The sequence below is a fragment of the Haemaphysalis longicornis genome, unplaced genomic scaffold, assembly GCF_048455015.1.
Source record: "Haemaphysalis longicornis isolate Haplotype H1 unplaced genomic scaffold, Haemaphysalis longicornis Haplotype H1 scaffold_4, whole genome shotgun sequence".
NCBI classification, from domain to species: Eukaryota; Metazoa; Arthropoda; class Arachnida; order Ixodida; family Ixodidae; genus Haemaphysalis; species Haemaphysalis longicornis.
In genome coordinates this window covers 117,391,415-117,407,068 of record NW_027526361.1, presented here as the reverse complement: position 1 = coordinate 117,407,068, position 15,654 = coordinate 117,391,415, and the positions used below count along the sequence as shown (strand labels likewise).

Genomic DNA, 15,654 nt, shown 5'->3' with positions numbered 1-15,654 from the left:
AGGCGCCACTGATCCAGACGTGTAGCGACGCGTTTGAATTGTCGGTTGCAAGCGTGAGTCACCGACAGAGGGCTGCTTGAAAGGTGCATGTAGTGGAGGCTTCGCCGCACAGCCGAGGGGTGTTGAAGCAAAGCCCAGCGGCGGGCTGAGTCGTAACACCACCCATAAAAAATGCAAAAACTAGCACCCTTCCGGAATCTGAACCCGCAAGTTCATGAAGTGCGCACGATGCTTGAGACCACTGCGCCACGGCAGCTGAGCATGTGCGCTTGTGGCAATAACTCAATACTAGAGTGACGCAACCACTCGTGTCTCGCATCAATGTTTCCTACTTGGGTTTAAGAGTTGCCGGCTGGTAAACTTAACATTTACTGAATAACGCTTGCGCAGTCATCATCATCATCAGCAGCAGCCTATCTACGCCCACTGCATGGCAAAGGCATCTCCAATTATTCTCCAATTACCTCGGTCCTGTGCCAACTGTGACCAATTTATCCCCGCAAACTTCTTAATCTCATCTGCCCATCTAACTTTCTGCCGCCCCCGGCAACGCTTGCCTTCTATAGGGATCCACTCTGTTACCCTTAATGACCAGCGGTTATCTTGCCTTCGCATTAAATGCCCTGCCCACGTCCATTTCTTCTTCTTAATCTCTACTAATATGTCCTTAACACGTGTTTGTTCCCTGACCCACTCCGCTCTCTTCTTGTCCCTTAATGTTACACCTATCATTTTACGCTCCATTGCCCGCTGAGTCGTTCTCAATTTAAGTTGAACCCTCTTAGTGAACCTCCAAGTTTCTGCCCCGTAGGTGAGTACCGGTAAGATGCAGCTGTCATACACTTTCTTCTTCAGCGACAATGGTAGGCTGCTATTTATTATCTGAGAATGCCTGCCATATGCACCCCACCCCGTTCTGATCCTTCAATTATCTCTGCCTCATGGTTGGGATCTGGGGTCACAACTTGGCCTAGGTAGATATATTCGCTTACCACTTCTACTGCCTCGCCACCTATCTCAAACCGCTGTGCTGTCCCGAGGTTATTGATCATTACTTTAGTTTTCTGCATATTAATTTTCAGGCCCACGGTTCTACTCTGTTCGTCCAGTGCGGAAAGCATGCTTTGCAATTTGACCCCCGAGTTACTTAGCAAGGCAATGTCATCAGAAAATCTGAGGTTGCTGAGGTATTCTCCATTAACCCTTACTCCCACCTGTTCCCAATCCAACGTTCTGAATACTTCTTGTAAACATGCTGTGAATAACATTGGAGAGATTGTGTCTCCTTGTCTGACACCCTTCCTTATAGGTATTTTACTGCTCTCATTATGGAGGATGATGGTATATAGCTGTGGACCCATTGTAGATATCCTCTAGTATTCTTACATAATGCTCATCTACCCCCTGGTTCCGTAATGCCTGAATGACTGCTAGGGTTTCGACCGAGTCAAATGCTTTCTCATAATCTATGAAGGCTATATATAGGGGTTCAGTATACTCAGCGCACTTCTCTATCACCTGATTGATCGTGTGAATATGGTCCATTGTTGAATAACCGTTACGGAACCCTGCTTGTTCTTTAGGTTGACTGAAATCTAAGGTTGCAGAAATTCTGTTAGCGATTACCTTGGTAAGTACCTTGTAGACGACTGACAGTAAGCTGATCGGCCTGTAATTTTTCAAGTGCTTCATGTCACCTTTTTTATGGATTAGGATGATGTTCGCGTTCTTCCAAGATTCCGGTACCATTCCGGTCATTAGGCATTGCGTATATCATTAGGCATTGCGCAGTAAGTTTCCCCAAAGCCCCCACTATAGCTGATAACCAGCAACTGCGCTGTTACAGCCACTGAAAACGACCGCGAATGCGTGTTCGGATGCGACTGCGATTTTGCACTGAGGAAATGATGCTTGCGGTACTTCTGTTTTGCGCTTTGACGCCCAACCACAGGCACGCGTAAAATCGACGAACTCGCGCAATGACGTAGCTGAGCGCAAGCTCCGGTAAAATCAGCGTACACCGGCGTACGCCAATACATGGCTACGCGCTTGTTACACCCAAGCCAGAGCCAGCCAGACATCGACGCAAACTTTGGGGCGCACGGCGTTGACGTCGACCTCTGGCGGTGGTGTTAGCTGGCCGTCAGGTCGCAGAGCAAGTAGAGCTAATTGGTAAATAAGCTGACATAATTATTTACTATGTGATAAAACTAAGTAATTTGTAAAATGCGGAGAGCACGCAACGGGAAAATACACACCAACCAACGAGCAACTATGGGAGCCAGGTAGTTTACGCGAAATGTAGTTGAGGGTTTTGTGCCTGCCAAGTAAGCATACTAATTCTTAACGTTTTTCAATGTTGCAAGAACTGTTTTTTAATTGTTCCTCCAACAAATATATTTAATTCTCTTAGAATCGGCGTTATTAGTTTTATTTAAATTTAAATGTAGTTGAACTGGTCGCCACAAAGCAGAGTCCGGTGTAGCGTAGCCACACTGCGTGGCGCATTCTAGTACGATTGGCTTACGCACATGTTGCGGCGCCTGTGTGGTTACTCCCCTCTCCGGCTTCGGCGGTGGGCGTAAAGGTAGCGGCGTATAGGCGTACGTTTTTGCGCGAGTACATCGATTTTATGTTTAAATGAAAAACTGACCCATATTGATTCCTTATTGCCTAAATGACCCTTCATAACTCTTCTTCTGTACTGAACTGACCTTATATTTCCTAAAAAGCGAGCCGGCCGCGCATGCATAGGCAGTTTGCAGCTCAGGGGAAACGAATTAGTCAGCGAAGCTCACGGCCGAAGAGTCGTAAACCAAAATACGGTTCGCACTAACCCTAGTCTTGAGTTGTATGGGCTTCATGGAGCTTACTAAGCTTATCACACTCTAGGAACTAACAAAACAGAGCGATACATTCATAACGGCACCAATGTTGTCGGGACGCAGTTTTCGTTTCTCCACCGATTCGCCACGAACCGTCGGCCAACCGGTGTTGCTTGCGTCTTTGGTTGGCGAGCCAGTCACATTACGCGGATTTTCCATCGGCCGACGTCTTTGTGTCGCCTTCTGCGTCGTGCGTAAACGCGGACTGTCAACCCAGAAGTCGCCGTCGCAGTCGTGTCGGCCTAGTGTCGGCCTAGTGTGAGCGCGCATTAAGGAGAAACGTTGTAATAGAGTAAAAAAAACGTAAACATATACGAACACGATAGCGTGTAAGCCTGCTGCAGGAAGCGCTAATGATTAACCATAGGTGCCGCCTGTAGAATCTCTTTGAAGAGGTCACAGCCGCATTGCCATCGACCGCCATAGGACTGGTGCGGCCAGCCATTGTATTTAAAGAACAGAGGTCAATCTCCCTTTGCTGGCATCATCGTCATTTCCAGGGCCGCATGAGCGCAGTAGAAAATGAGGTCGATGCGCTTCTTCGAAGATGGCGTCAGGCAATGGAAACAACGTCCGTAATTTGTGAGGAGTAACTTATTTTGTTCCATTGCGATGTTATTATCTGAACAAGATCCTGTATCATGAGGGCCAGAACAAAAAAGGTACTTTTGCGTCTCCTTAGTTTGGGCATGCAAGGCTACTGGAGAATGTCGATGTCTGAAAGTTCCTGCTTGACGCCGTTCCCCTGGTTCGTCATTCGCCTTAAACTTCGTTCTTGGAGCTGCGTTCAGTTTAGCTGTTTGCAGACACTCAAGTTCGTCTCCTAAAAAGTTAATTAAATCGTTGAACTGTTTTTTGTGGCCTGTTGGCTGGTGATCACGCTCCACTCCAGTTGACCTGGAAGCATTAGACGACGTTTTTGAATGCCGGTGGTACCTTAGGACGAGGTCTCGAGGGAGTGCCCGAAGACGGATCTCACGTAGCATGGCGCAATAAGTCTCTGGGCTCGTACCAAGTGCGTTGAAGCTTCTGCAGTGTATCTGCACGTCTTCTTTTGAAAGTGAAAGTGAAACTTTATTTTATAAAAAGAATACATACTATTATACAGACGAGGGTCCCATAGTCAACGGACTGTAAGGGAACCCTCGATTATGAATACACAAACAAATTTGTGAAAGCAGCAAATGGGCGTGACATCTCATCATAATAGTAAAAAGACAAGTGAAGTTAATCTATAATCTACATGCACTCAACAGTAAGCCTAATATATTTACAAAAAGTTATACAATGTGAGGTAACGCAAAGGAAATAACGGCACGAGCAAACAGGAATGTCCCTCATAAATACGAACAAAAGCAGGATTGTAATTAAACCAGAAGAATCTCCCTAAGATTGTTTTTAAAGCATGTAATAGAAGACGATGGTTTAACCGTAACAGGCAAACTATCCCACAAAGTGACAGCTGCGAAACACGATGTTTTCTTACCGTAATCAGAACGAACAGATGGTAATAAGAAATTATTATTACTTGAAAATCTGGTGAAGGTTTTGCTTCGTAAACTAACAAGATCGTAGAGCTTTGGTAGTTTCGTTGCGTCAGTTGATGAGAAAACAGGTGTTGTATCAATCAGTGCCCACAGGTGGTGTCGCGCAATAAGAATCTGGTCGCCGAATCACTTCTGGAGTATTTCGATCGCGTCATTATAGCATTGTTCTGTAATGGTAAGTCCAGATACCACTTCAGCCACCTAACTGGTTAGCAGGTTACTCAGGTATTAAAATTTCTCCGTCGCCCGCAGTTCAGAAGTGTTGTGTACTGCGGATTCCAAAGGTTGTATCAATATGTCTACAAACCCTGGAAAGAGGAAAGGAGCCCTGGGACCATGATGACTGATGAACTTTCGAAGACAGAGTACTACTGCCTGCAGGACTTCGAAAGAGCACCTTTCCTCAAGACTGCACTTTCACAAAACCCTCTCCCCATCGACATTTTCTACGGCGCCAATACAAGAGCAATCCGCCTCGGTCTGGGCCCCAACATGAGTGTGCGACTACGGGTATGCCAGACAATACGCACAGACTGCGCAGGGACTTGCATCATGGCTGCCCGCTCAATGTCCTCGGCGGCCGGGAAGATGTACAATCTATTTGAAGAGGTCATAGCCATGTTGCCATCGACCGCCATTGGACGGTCGCGGCCAGCCATTGTCTTTAAAGAACAGAGGTAAATCTCCCTTTGCTGGCATCATCGTCATGTCTAGCGCCGCATTAGCGCACGCAATGTTTCTTCCTCTTTCCTCGGTTCCCTTCGACGTCCCTTTAAATGCAGACCTTAATGGTCGCTTCTCTCCTACCTTGACGCTCAAGTCTCGTCCTTGTGGGTCGACGGATCCCACACTGCCAGAACCCTCCGACTCTGACCAGACGACACTTCTCTTCGCCGGATCCGCGCGAGAAAATCCGTCCAATAGCAGGCTCTCTGCTTCGTTACGCTCATGGGGGTATCGATGACGAGCATGCGTGTCCAAAAACACGAAGGAACAGGTGGGAAGCGGCAACAAATTTTGCAGCGAAACTGTGAGCTGCACGTAAGAAAGTTATACTTCGAAGAGATAAAGCTAAGTACCTTATCGTAATGACTGCGCTTGTTCATTACCGTGCTCAAAACGCCTATTAGCAAACCTCTAAGCATTATTTGACCCTACCGTGATCAGCATGCCCGTGTGTTCTATGCAGATCCACGCCCTGGTGGTGGGCCCCTTCGACACTCCATACGAAGGAGGCTTCTTCCACTTCGTGCTCAAGTGCCCTCCGGACTACCCCATCGCGCCTCCGCGGGTGCGCCTCTTGACGACAGGTGGCGGTCGTGTGCGCTTCAACCCGAACCTGTACGCGTGCGGGAAAGTCTGTCTCAGCATCCTTGGGTAAGCAACAGCGCCTTATTTCGCCACGCGGGTGGCCCAGTGGAGAGTGAGTGGCATGCCGGGAACCAGAATATTCTGGGGTCCACTCGGTGTATAGCGAGGAAGCACGCAATAAATGAAGGGACCGTACAAAAATAAAACTGAGTCAGTGAGTTTGTGACAGTAGTACTAGGAAAGTAAGGTAAATCTGTTGCTACCGCCCGTTTTCTCGCTAAAGAAAAGGCTTACAGGCAACGGACTTGATAGTTTCGGGGAAGAAAAAAACGAATTGTCCGTGTATCTGCTTGCTTCGTTTAAAATGTCGCCGAAAGACGATGGTCTCCTGCCGGCCCTGTGACATAAGGCCTCGTTGTGTCTCCCCACCAGTGATGTTTTTCCCCTACCATTTCCGTCCTGGCAGGATAAACGCCATGGAAGTTTCTTTTAGGATAATTTATTTGTACTGCGTTCGCACTGCTGGCATGCCATTTGTTGGTACCTCCAAGAAATTGGAACGTTTGGCTCACCTGTGGAACTCTAAAGCGTGATAGTTCTCAAAGAAAAATTGTTTGTGAGACATGAATGTATTTTATTGCGTGGAAGGGTCACTGGCTGTGCGCATGAACTAATGATGCGCGGAAGTACACGCCTTGGTAGTTTCCTGGGAGTGCTTGAGACGATGGGCTTCGGCACACGGACGCTTCTCCGCCGCAATGTCCTCCTCCGTCTTTCACTTGAGTTTTCTGGGCATGCCTTCGCGTCGAGACTTGGCACTTTATTACCACGGCCATGGTCGCTGAAGGGTGGAAAACCGACGATTCGTGCGTCCCGCACCTGGTGCAGGTCGTGCTCCCTCCGGGTGGGCCTCGCCTCCCAGTTTTAAGTGCAGAGCACTTTAGGGGCTAGCCTTATCATCGTAGCTCCTTCGCTGTCACGCTGTTCGATTTCAAGCGTCAGCCGGTATCAGGTGGTGCAGCGGCATTACGTACCCAAGAAGAGCCCCACGGCGTAGCCGTAACAGTGTTCCACACAAGCTTAAAAAAACATGCGGTTTAAACCATTCAACACTCGTGAACCGCTGGCGCTTGTTCTGCATCTCCCCGTTGTTTAGAGCAAAGCAAACCGGCAGCCCTCGCGTTCATTTTTTTAGGAACGCTCACTGTGTTGGTTGTTAAGATAGATAGCGAATTAAGTGGCCGCCAGAAACGGCGCCTTTCAAACTGAGCAGTAAGGCGCCGGCACGCGCGACATGAAAAGAAGCAAAAAAAATTGGCAAATGTCGTCAAAAGACTATAGTCTTTGTAAACATTTGCCAAGGAAATGCCCTCCTTTGCTTTCCCGCTCACCTCTCAAGCTGTTCCTGTACCGTCGCGCTCATCTCAAGGTAAACACACTAAAGGTTTGCGCAAGGCGATTTGAATTTACCGCGTTCCACTGCTACAGCCCGGGTTCCTCGATGCCAGCGCTGCAGTACGGCGGAGACGCGTGTGAATGGAGGCGGCCGACTACAAGGTTCATAGCACTGCGTGGCCGTGCTCCACGTGCGTTCCAAGCAGAACGTGGAACCTAGCTAGTGGAACCTTTCGTTGCTGTTGCCGCGTGATTTTTCACATGCCGCCAGGAGGCGGTGATTTTCTGCAGTAGATATACAATATCATTTGTTATCGAAAAACCAAGCATCCATAAATTTTTAATAAATGAACACTGTAAATATCCCTTGTGTGCTAATTTCCTGTCTTATATTTGCGTAATGTCTTGTTCTTGTTCAAAAAAGTTGACAAGTATGAACATATAAACCGGGCTTAGACGTTTACATTTGGCTGTGAGTATATAAGACTATTGTGCAGTATCAATTTTACTTTGGCCGGGTGGCAACTGTTCACGAAATCCAACACGCGATCGCCATTTTGGCTCGCAATGGGACCACTGCCCGATTGGCATGGGTGCCGGGTCACACGGACTCGGATGGGGGCAACCAGGCTGCACACGATGCAGCAAGGGAGTGTCTCACTAGTACCCCTCCCCTGGACGACGACGCGTCGCGCCCCTCTCCTCACCCTCGCCTTCAACTTGACCGCGCACGCCATGCTCGGAAAGTACGCCTTGCGTCCGTTACTCCCGCTGGCTACCTGGCTCTGGCTCCTCCGATGCCTCGCTCTGCGGAAATCTTCATCAACAAAACTATTGCTAACGCAGCCCTCACACCCCACATCATGGGAAAATGGATTCACCCGGCAAAATCTCCACCTCCTTACTGCCCCTACTGTCAAACGTTAGTGTTCGCCACCCTCAACCACTTAATCTGGCACTGCTCCGCATTTTCTTTGTACCGCCCAATACTCGTCAACGCTTTGCCACGTGATTCCTCTCAAGACGAGCCCCCCTTCGAAGACGCTAATTTTCTCTCAGCCCTCGGGGTGTTCGGCCTAGAGAGTGGTCTCTCGAGATTAGTGTAAACCGGGGCCTACCCCGGTCGTAAAAGTTGACTTGATTGCACTCACATGATCCCAGTAACCCTAGCCTGGCTCTGCTGACGGCAGTGATCTCTTCTAAATCGTTCAAGGACCCACCATTTGTGCTACTCAGCTACTCCTCCCTGCCTCTTACCCCTCCTCCCTTATTATGGCCGCATGGCCTTCCCTTCGAAATAAAGGATTACAACAACAACAACTTTGGCCGGGTGGCTGAATCGAGTTACAGACAGACAGACAGACTAAAATGTCTGGGTTTAAGTAGCCCAAGAAAGACTATCGTCTTTAAAAAAAGAACAGAACTCCCGCTCGCGCTGTTCCAGGCAGGGGGTGCGCGAGCACTGCGACGGCAGTAAATTTGAACTGCACTGGACAAACCTTCGTTCAATTCACCAAGAAAGGAGTGAGAAGAGGAGGCGAAGAGCGTCATAGGTGGTTGCATTGAGCGGATAATTGTGTTCTTTAAAGGGCCACTTCGCACACACACAATATTTAATCCTTTACATCAGGAATAACTCGATGTGTGTAACTTGTATTCAAAATTAGTACAGACCTACTAGGGTCTTTCTTCCTCAAAAACATTGTGGCCAAATGTGCAAGGTATTTTATTTTTTCAACACTCCTTCCATTATTTAATTGCCGCACATTTATCCGTATGTCTGCTTCGCCCGGAAAAGTACTTTTAGCGAACATAAACACGAAGCTTCCGAAAATTATGATGATATGCTGTGTGCCATGTTGCTCCCGTAAATTTACTTAGTATGGTTAGGTTGCTTTTATTATCAATTTTGAAAAAAAAAAAATACGATTTTATATCTGAATTTCATTGTCAGAACCTTCCCCGGACCAGCCTGGAGCGCCGCCCAGAGCATTGGAAGTGTGCTCGTGTCCATTCAGTCGCTGATGAACGAGACACCACTTGCCAACGAGCCGGGATTCGAAAAAGTATGGCAATTTTTAATCATCTCCCTTCGCTTACACAAATATAACAAAGATGGCGGCAAGGAGAAACATTGGGAAATGTGGATAAAAGCATGCGACTTCGGAGCGTTACAGTACAAAAAAAAATGCGTATATTATTGCCTAGATTGTCGCCCACTTTGTTGTAATTGCTTGCACTGACTATGGCGTGGGAAGGAACAGCTTTGTTATTATTGAGAAAGCATTAGATTGCCTATTGAGCAGAAGCGTCACCGTGCAGCGTCTACAGCATTGACACCGCTCTCAAAATGGCCTTCACGAAAAACACATTACAAGATAACTAATTGAGGTAAAAACGAAGTTAAGGGGATTTTGAACGAGGTGGGAATTGAACATCTGCAACGCGTTTCGGAAACTCTAGAATTTAATTGTCGTTAACGGCTCGCGGGAGTTTTAGCAAGTCTCATTTGGCTCACCATATGCCCCCACAATTCCCGCTACCCACTGAGTGGGATCGGTTAGAGACTCGCCACCAATCAACAAACGCTTTCTGGCTACAACGCCAATATAACTGGCAGTTGAACTTAAGACGTGAAATGGAGCAGTAATTATTTCACATATCTAGCTCGTATGAAGTAGTTACCCGTCCTGGTCTTTCTATTACTATTTCAGTACTGTTGGAAAGAGGTTGTGGAGATTGCATCTGCATTTTCCCGGGGAGAGAATGTAGAAAAAGAGGTCGTGGGACTTCGGCCTGTATTTTTCTGGAGAAGATGGGGGGAGGGGTGTAGAAAAAGAAGTTGAACTGGTAAGGAAGAAGTAGCAGCTCCTTGGAACAAGTGGAGGCGTTCTCTATCCTTTGTCTTCGCTGACATTCTTTCACAAGTGCTAATAATATGTTCATTGTTATTTACCAAGAGACAATTCACCTTTGCTTCCATGGTGCCTGCTTACACCAACTGAAATATATAGCGGCACTAAATTAATTACACGGTGACACTTCGGTGAGAAACCTGTCCTACATAGCTCATTTTGTGGTTTTTATTTCCAGTACGCACATACGCAGAGTTCACAATGCTACAACATGATCATACAGCACGAAACAATAAAAGTGGCCGTGTGCGAGATGGTGGAATCCTGTCTCACGGAAACCTTTCCGCTGCCATCACCTTTAAGGTTGGTCGCAAGCGCGTTGTGAAACGATTTTCCCGCCGGTTTAACACCTGCATAAACTGCTCCCGTATGCAGGGAGGTGGCCCTCAAACTCTTCCTGGTGTACTACGACACCTATGAGAACATTGCCAGGTCTCAGCGGCATCTGAATGGTTCCAGCTTTAAGGTCAGTAGTGTTTCATCGCTGTTATTAAAGCAAAGTTTTAGTGTTCTTACTGGTGGTGTCTCAAACGTGAAAACGCCTAAGTTCAAGAAAAAAAAACGCTCCCTGGGGCCGGAATCACACCTGGACCCCTCTTGTTACGAAGCCGGCATCTATCCGATTGCTCTAAGTCGACATGATGATTGATTGTAGGGTTTAACGCGCCGACGCAACGCAGGCGATGAGGCGCGCCGTAGTGGAGGGCTCCGGATTAATTTCGACCACCTGGGGATCTTTAACGTGCGCCGACATCTCGTACACACGGGCGTTTTTGCTTTTAGCCTCCATCAGAAAAGCGGCCGCCACGGCCGGGAATCGAATCTGCGACCTTGTGCTCAGCAGCGCAACGCCTGAGCCACTGAGCCACCGCGGCGGGTTCCATGTCGACATGGTCGAAGCGGTTTTGGAAAACGTAGGCGACAACCAAAGAATCCGTCACCACAAAGCCTCGTGTACAACCATCGTCATCGTTTGACGGAGGTGTGCATGATGTTTTTTTTTTTGTTTCAGTAGAATTTTTAACGCGCATACCCTGAAGGTTCTGTGTCGCCGAAAAGCCGGTATCGCCGACGGCGTTAGCCGTGAGGGAAAAATTGGAGTAGGTGAAAAATCTTAATGCACAACCTGACGCCGCGCACTGAACTCCCAAGATCGTAGGTCACTGCCGCAAGAGATGGCATGCAAGCAAAAGCGGAAAGTTTTCACCGATTGCGGGTGCCGCAAGGAGCGGGCGCCGCAATCATCTCTAGTGACGATGACGACGCGAAGAAAGATGGCTGTGGTTCACCGAACAGAGAAGGAGATGAGATCGTGTCGAACAGTGATGTTTTAGTGGACGTGAAGAAATTCCGCAATTTCATGCTCGGTGCAATGGCGACACCGATGAGGTATTGTGCAAGGCGGAATAAGTAGAAGCATCCATAAACGGTCGTGCATGCTGTACGCGCGAGAAGCAAATAACTGATTTATTTAAATAAAGTGGCTTTGAAGTGAGAACAACATATTTATTTGAGAGTTTGCCTGTTTGCACATACGTCTACTGCTAACATACGTCACTTTCATTCCTAGGTTTGAGCACTGACTTATAACTGCCAGTTTTTGGCAGCTGAATAGTATATTAAATTAGAATCACCACGAAAAACATGACAATATTAATGTGACGTTTCTGCTGGGGTCCAGCCGACCGGCCTCCGGTCGAAACGTTAGAATAAATATTGTCATGTTTTTCAATGTGACTTCTCTATCGTAGAATTAACGTTATAGCCAGGAAAATTTTCTTATAAATAAATAAATAAATAAATAAATAAATAAATAAATAAATATATGTATGTGCCAGCGCAAACAGTGTCGACCTTCTTGAATGCCTAGAAACAAAACACAATCACTGCTCATACGTCTGCACAAGCGTAATCTATTTTCCTGCGTAACTATGCAAAGTTGTCGTTCAGATATGCGTATTCCGGTTCATGTTTAATTTCTGTTTCTTTGTTGCTATGGTTTACCGCCACGCGGGTGATTGATGTATGAATACTACCAGTGTTTTATTCAATAAACTGAGAACACGTTTCGGAAAACAATTACCAAAAACATGGATACAAACGGAGGAGGAAAGGGGCGCGGTGACGGCGAAATGCGGCGAGATCAGAAAATGTCGCGACCTTAGTTATTTTATGGCCGTTGTTTCTTTACAGGGCTGCTGCACAGGTATTGCGAACAGGTCACCGTTGGTGTGTAAAACCGCGTAGCACACACTCTCACTACTTTCAACGACATTACGCAACACTGCAGGCTATCCCGATGCACTTAGCCGCCAGGAGCTGCTGACGTGTGCCCCCCCCCCCCCAAAAAAAAAAAAAAAAAGAAGAAGAAGCCGTCCTCCATAAACTCCAGACAAGCACGTTCCCACACTTCACAAGAGTACACGCCACCCACACCACCGCACTCCCATTCCCTTGCCGAAACACGACGAACATCGCGCTACTCTCTAATACATGGTATGGGAGTGCCAGAATAACCAATGCTTGGATTCGATTCCCAGTCCTACCGGAGTGCAGGGACAGAGTCAACTTGCAAGATTTGAACCCAGTCGGCAGCTTTGGCTGTCCGAAAGTGCAAAAATGGCGGGTACAAACAGCGGAGTCGTGAACTAAGGACCCCGCCCACATACACTCTTAGGTTGAATCAAGTTTTTCCTCAGTCTCCTCTTCCTCCTCTTCATCCTCCTTTCCCCTTCACCTTCTCCTCTTCCCAGGGATGAATAGCAGCTTTTAAATGTGCAAAGAGATGCTCGCAGTTCTGGTTCCACGGATAACGAGCTTGACGGAGCGATGTTACGTATCCAGCGCTCGCTTCAATTCTCTCTATCGTATTTGGGACGGGGGGACCGCACACTTCGTTTAACTTCCCCTCAGGGAATATTCTCGGCTTCCAAATAAGAATATTAGTAGCGAGCCATATCAGCCAACAATACTCTTTGCGTAAGACACATTGCTTGAAAAGACGAACATACTTGTATCTGCCCACCTTACCGCCATAAGAAGATGTGTTCAAACATAACAATTGACAAAACGTTTCTTTTCGATTTCACAGGGCGGTTTATTAACGCCGAAGGTCACGTTGAACTTCGACGCATTGCTGCAAAAGCTGCAGACTCTGCGGCAGCATGTCATGAACCGAGGTAACAGTACGACTGGTGGAGACCCAATGTCGACTTGCACGATGCCCGGTCCTAGCTACGTCTAAGCAGAAAAAAAAACCAGGTAAGCATTGCTATGCTCGCTAGTGATTTTTAGGATGTAATATTTGGGGTTTCCGCTATTTTCTCTTCACAACACGGGTTTGTAAAATTATATTCCTGTGAAACACTATTAGTGATTCTAACTAATGATGTTCATTCTGTTCTTGATCGCGGTTCTGAAGTAGACTTTGTGTACTTCGATTTTTGTAAGGCATTCGATAAAGTTCCGCACAATATGCTTGTTTAAAAACTATGTAGACTTAACATTGACCCGAAAGTTCTTACATTGATTAAATCTTTCTTAACCGGTCGCTCACAATTTGTTTATACCAATGGCTATAACTCTTCTTCCAATTCCAATAACTTCTGGAGTACCCCACGGATCAGTCCTTGGTCCCTTACTCTTTTTTGATTTATATTAATGATTTGCCAAGCAACTTAACCTCCATTGTAAAACTTTTTGCCGATGGTTGTGCTGTTTACCGAGAGATTAAAAACGCTAATGGCACCGTGTCAGATCTAGAAGATCTGGACGCGATTTCGGACTGGTGCTCCAAATGGAAAAAGACGCTACTGACCACTCTTCTTACACCCCTAATGACACGCTATTAGAACCAGTAACATTTTACAAATACTTGGGTGTCTTACTCACTTCCGATCTTTCTTTGAACAGCCACGTTAGCCGCGTAATCGCCAATTCTAGCCGCATGCTAGGGTATATTAAAATGAATTTTTATATGACGTCACATTGTGTTAAAACTCTTCTCCACAAACGGTTGATTCGCAGTGGGTCATTTCGATATGTCGTAATATGCCGTTTCGATATGGGATCCTTGAACTAAATCGCTAACGAATGCTATGAGGTTGTTCAGAATCGTGAAGCTCGATTTATTCTGTAGAACTACCATCGTACAGGTAGTGTTATACTTACGAAGCAGACTTTATCGTTGATACCCCTGGAGCTACTTACGAAGCAGACTTTATCGTTGATACCCCTGGAGCTACACAGAAAAATTTTCACGCTTAAGCTTGTTCTTCCAAATATATCACATGAATTTATATCTTATTGACAGATTGTGAGGTTTAACGCGCCGACGAATGCAGGCGATGAGGCGCGCCGTAAAGGAGGGCTTCGTGTTAATTTTCACCGCCAACGGATCTTTAACGGGCGCCGAAATCTCGTACACACGGGTGTTTTGGCTTTTCGCATCCCTCAGAGCAGCGGCCGCCACGGCCGGGAATCGAACCCGCGTCCTCGTGCTCAGCAGCACAAATGAATTCGTATCTAAGTAATGCAATGTTCACCTCGGCAACCTACGTTTCATCGCGCATGGATCATCGCCACAAAAATGGGAAAGCCTTCTTATCATAGTGCTTCTTACTTATCGTATTTCATTCTAAAGACGTCATCAGAGTGAAACCACCTTCCAGCAGCAGTCGTTGATACTAACAATTTAGAAGAGTTCGAATAGCACTTTGTAGTACAGACTGCTGATTGGTTGCCTGCTTCGCACTGTTGTCGTTTTGTAGGTATTTTTAGTTTCTTGTACGGTTGAAGTGCCTGTTTGTTGCATCGCTTGTAATCAAAAGTTGTTCCCGTTTCCACTGTCGTTGTATAGTATTGGATAACACCGCTATCTTTTTTGCGCTTAATTCATGTCTGTGAAGAAATCTGTTAAACATTCTCTGCTAAGAATGTGCAGGGTACCACTCTACTCTCCAATGCCCTTGGGGCCATGAACGTTTATTACATAAATAAAATAGAACATGAGTGTATAATATATGCTTACTGTTTAATTGACACCACGTACGGTCAGCCGGCAGACATTGAGAATAACAGAGCGACCAGTTGAAAAAATTGTTCTATTCACATTTGCGTGCTTTTCTGCAGGAGCTACGGTGATAATGAACCGGAAGATGAATATTAAGGAACGTAATAAATTATGCGATTCGTTCGTAACATTAATAGGTTTAGGAATAGGTTTAGGAATGTTTGTTGCGGCATCACCCCGTTGGCTTTGAAAGGCGAAATGCCCGTGTTTTCTTTTCGCAGGTAGCGTGACCCCAACTCCAACGAACGGATCACCAAGGCTGCTGTTCGTGCAAAAATTCTTGCCCTCACACTCAGCGCACGAATTCTCCGACTTCAAAAAAATTGCTTGAATCTTACGAAGATGTAGGGGCGGGAAGCTAAATCAGTCGTTTTTTACACACAAAATTCTAATTACCTATTCTGGATAAACGTCCGATGGTTGGTAGCAAGCCGCAATAAATTTGGTGTTAACATTTCAATTTCAACAGGATTCCTTTTACTTTCCGAAACAGGGTCAATTGAGCTTTGAAGATGAACTGGCAAAAGCTT

At 46.5% G+C, this 15,654-nt stretch overlaps 1 protein-coding gene across 1 annotated transcript in view; it reads left to right on the top strand.

Moving 5' to 3' along the window:
• Window positions 1-15,354, top strand: part of LOC144179956 (ubiquitin-conjugating enzyme E2 Z-like) — a 34,114-nt gene extending 18,760 nt beyond the window's left edge. The window contains exons 3-7 of the mRNA XM_077708370.1: window positions 5,622-5,809; window positions 9,093-9,204; window positions 10,232-10,356; window positions 10,429-10,519; window positions 15,346-15,354. Of these exons, the coding sequence (XP_077564496.1) occupies window positions 5,622-5,809; window positions 9,093-9,204; window positions 10,232-10,356; window positions 10,429-10,519; window positions 15,346-15,354 (525 nt within the window). The remainder of the gene's footprint in view (window positions 1-5,621; window positions 5,810-9,092; window positions 9,205-10,231; window positions 10,357-10,428; window positions 10,520-15,345) is intronic.
• Window positions 15,355-15,654: the final 300 nt, after the last annotated feature.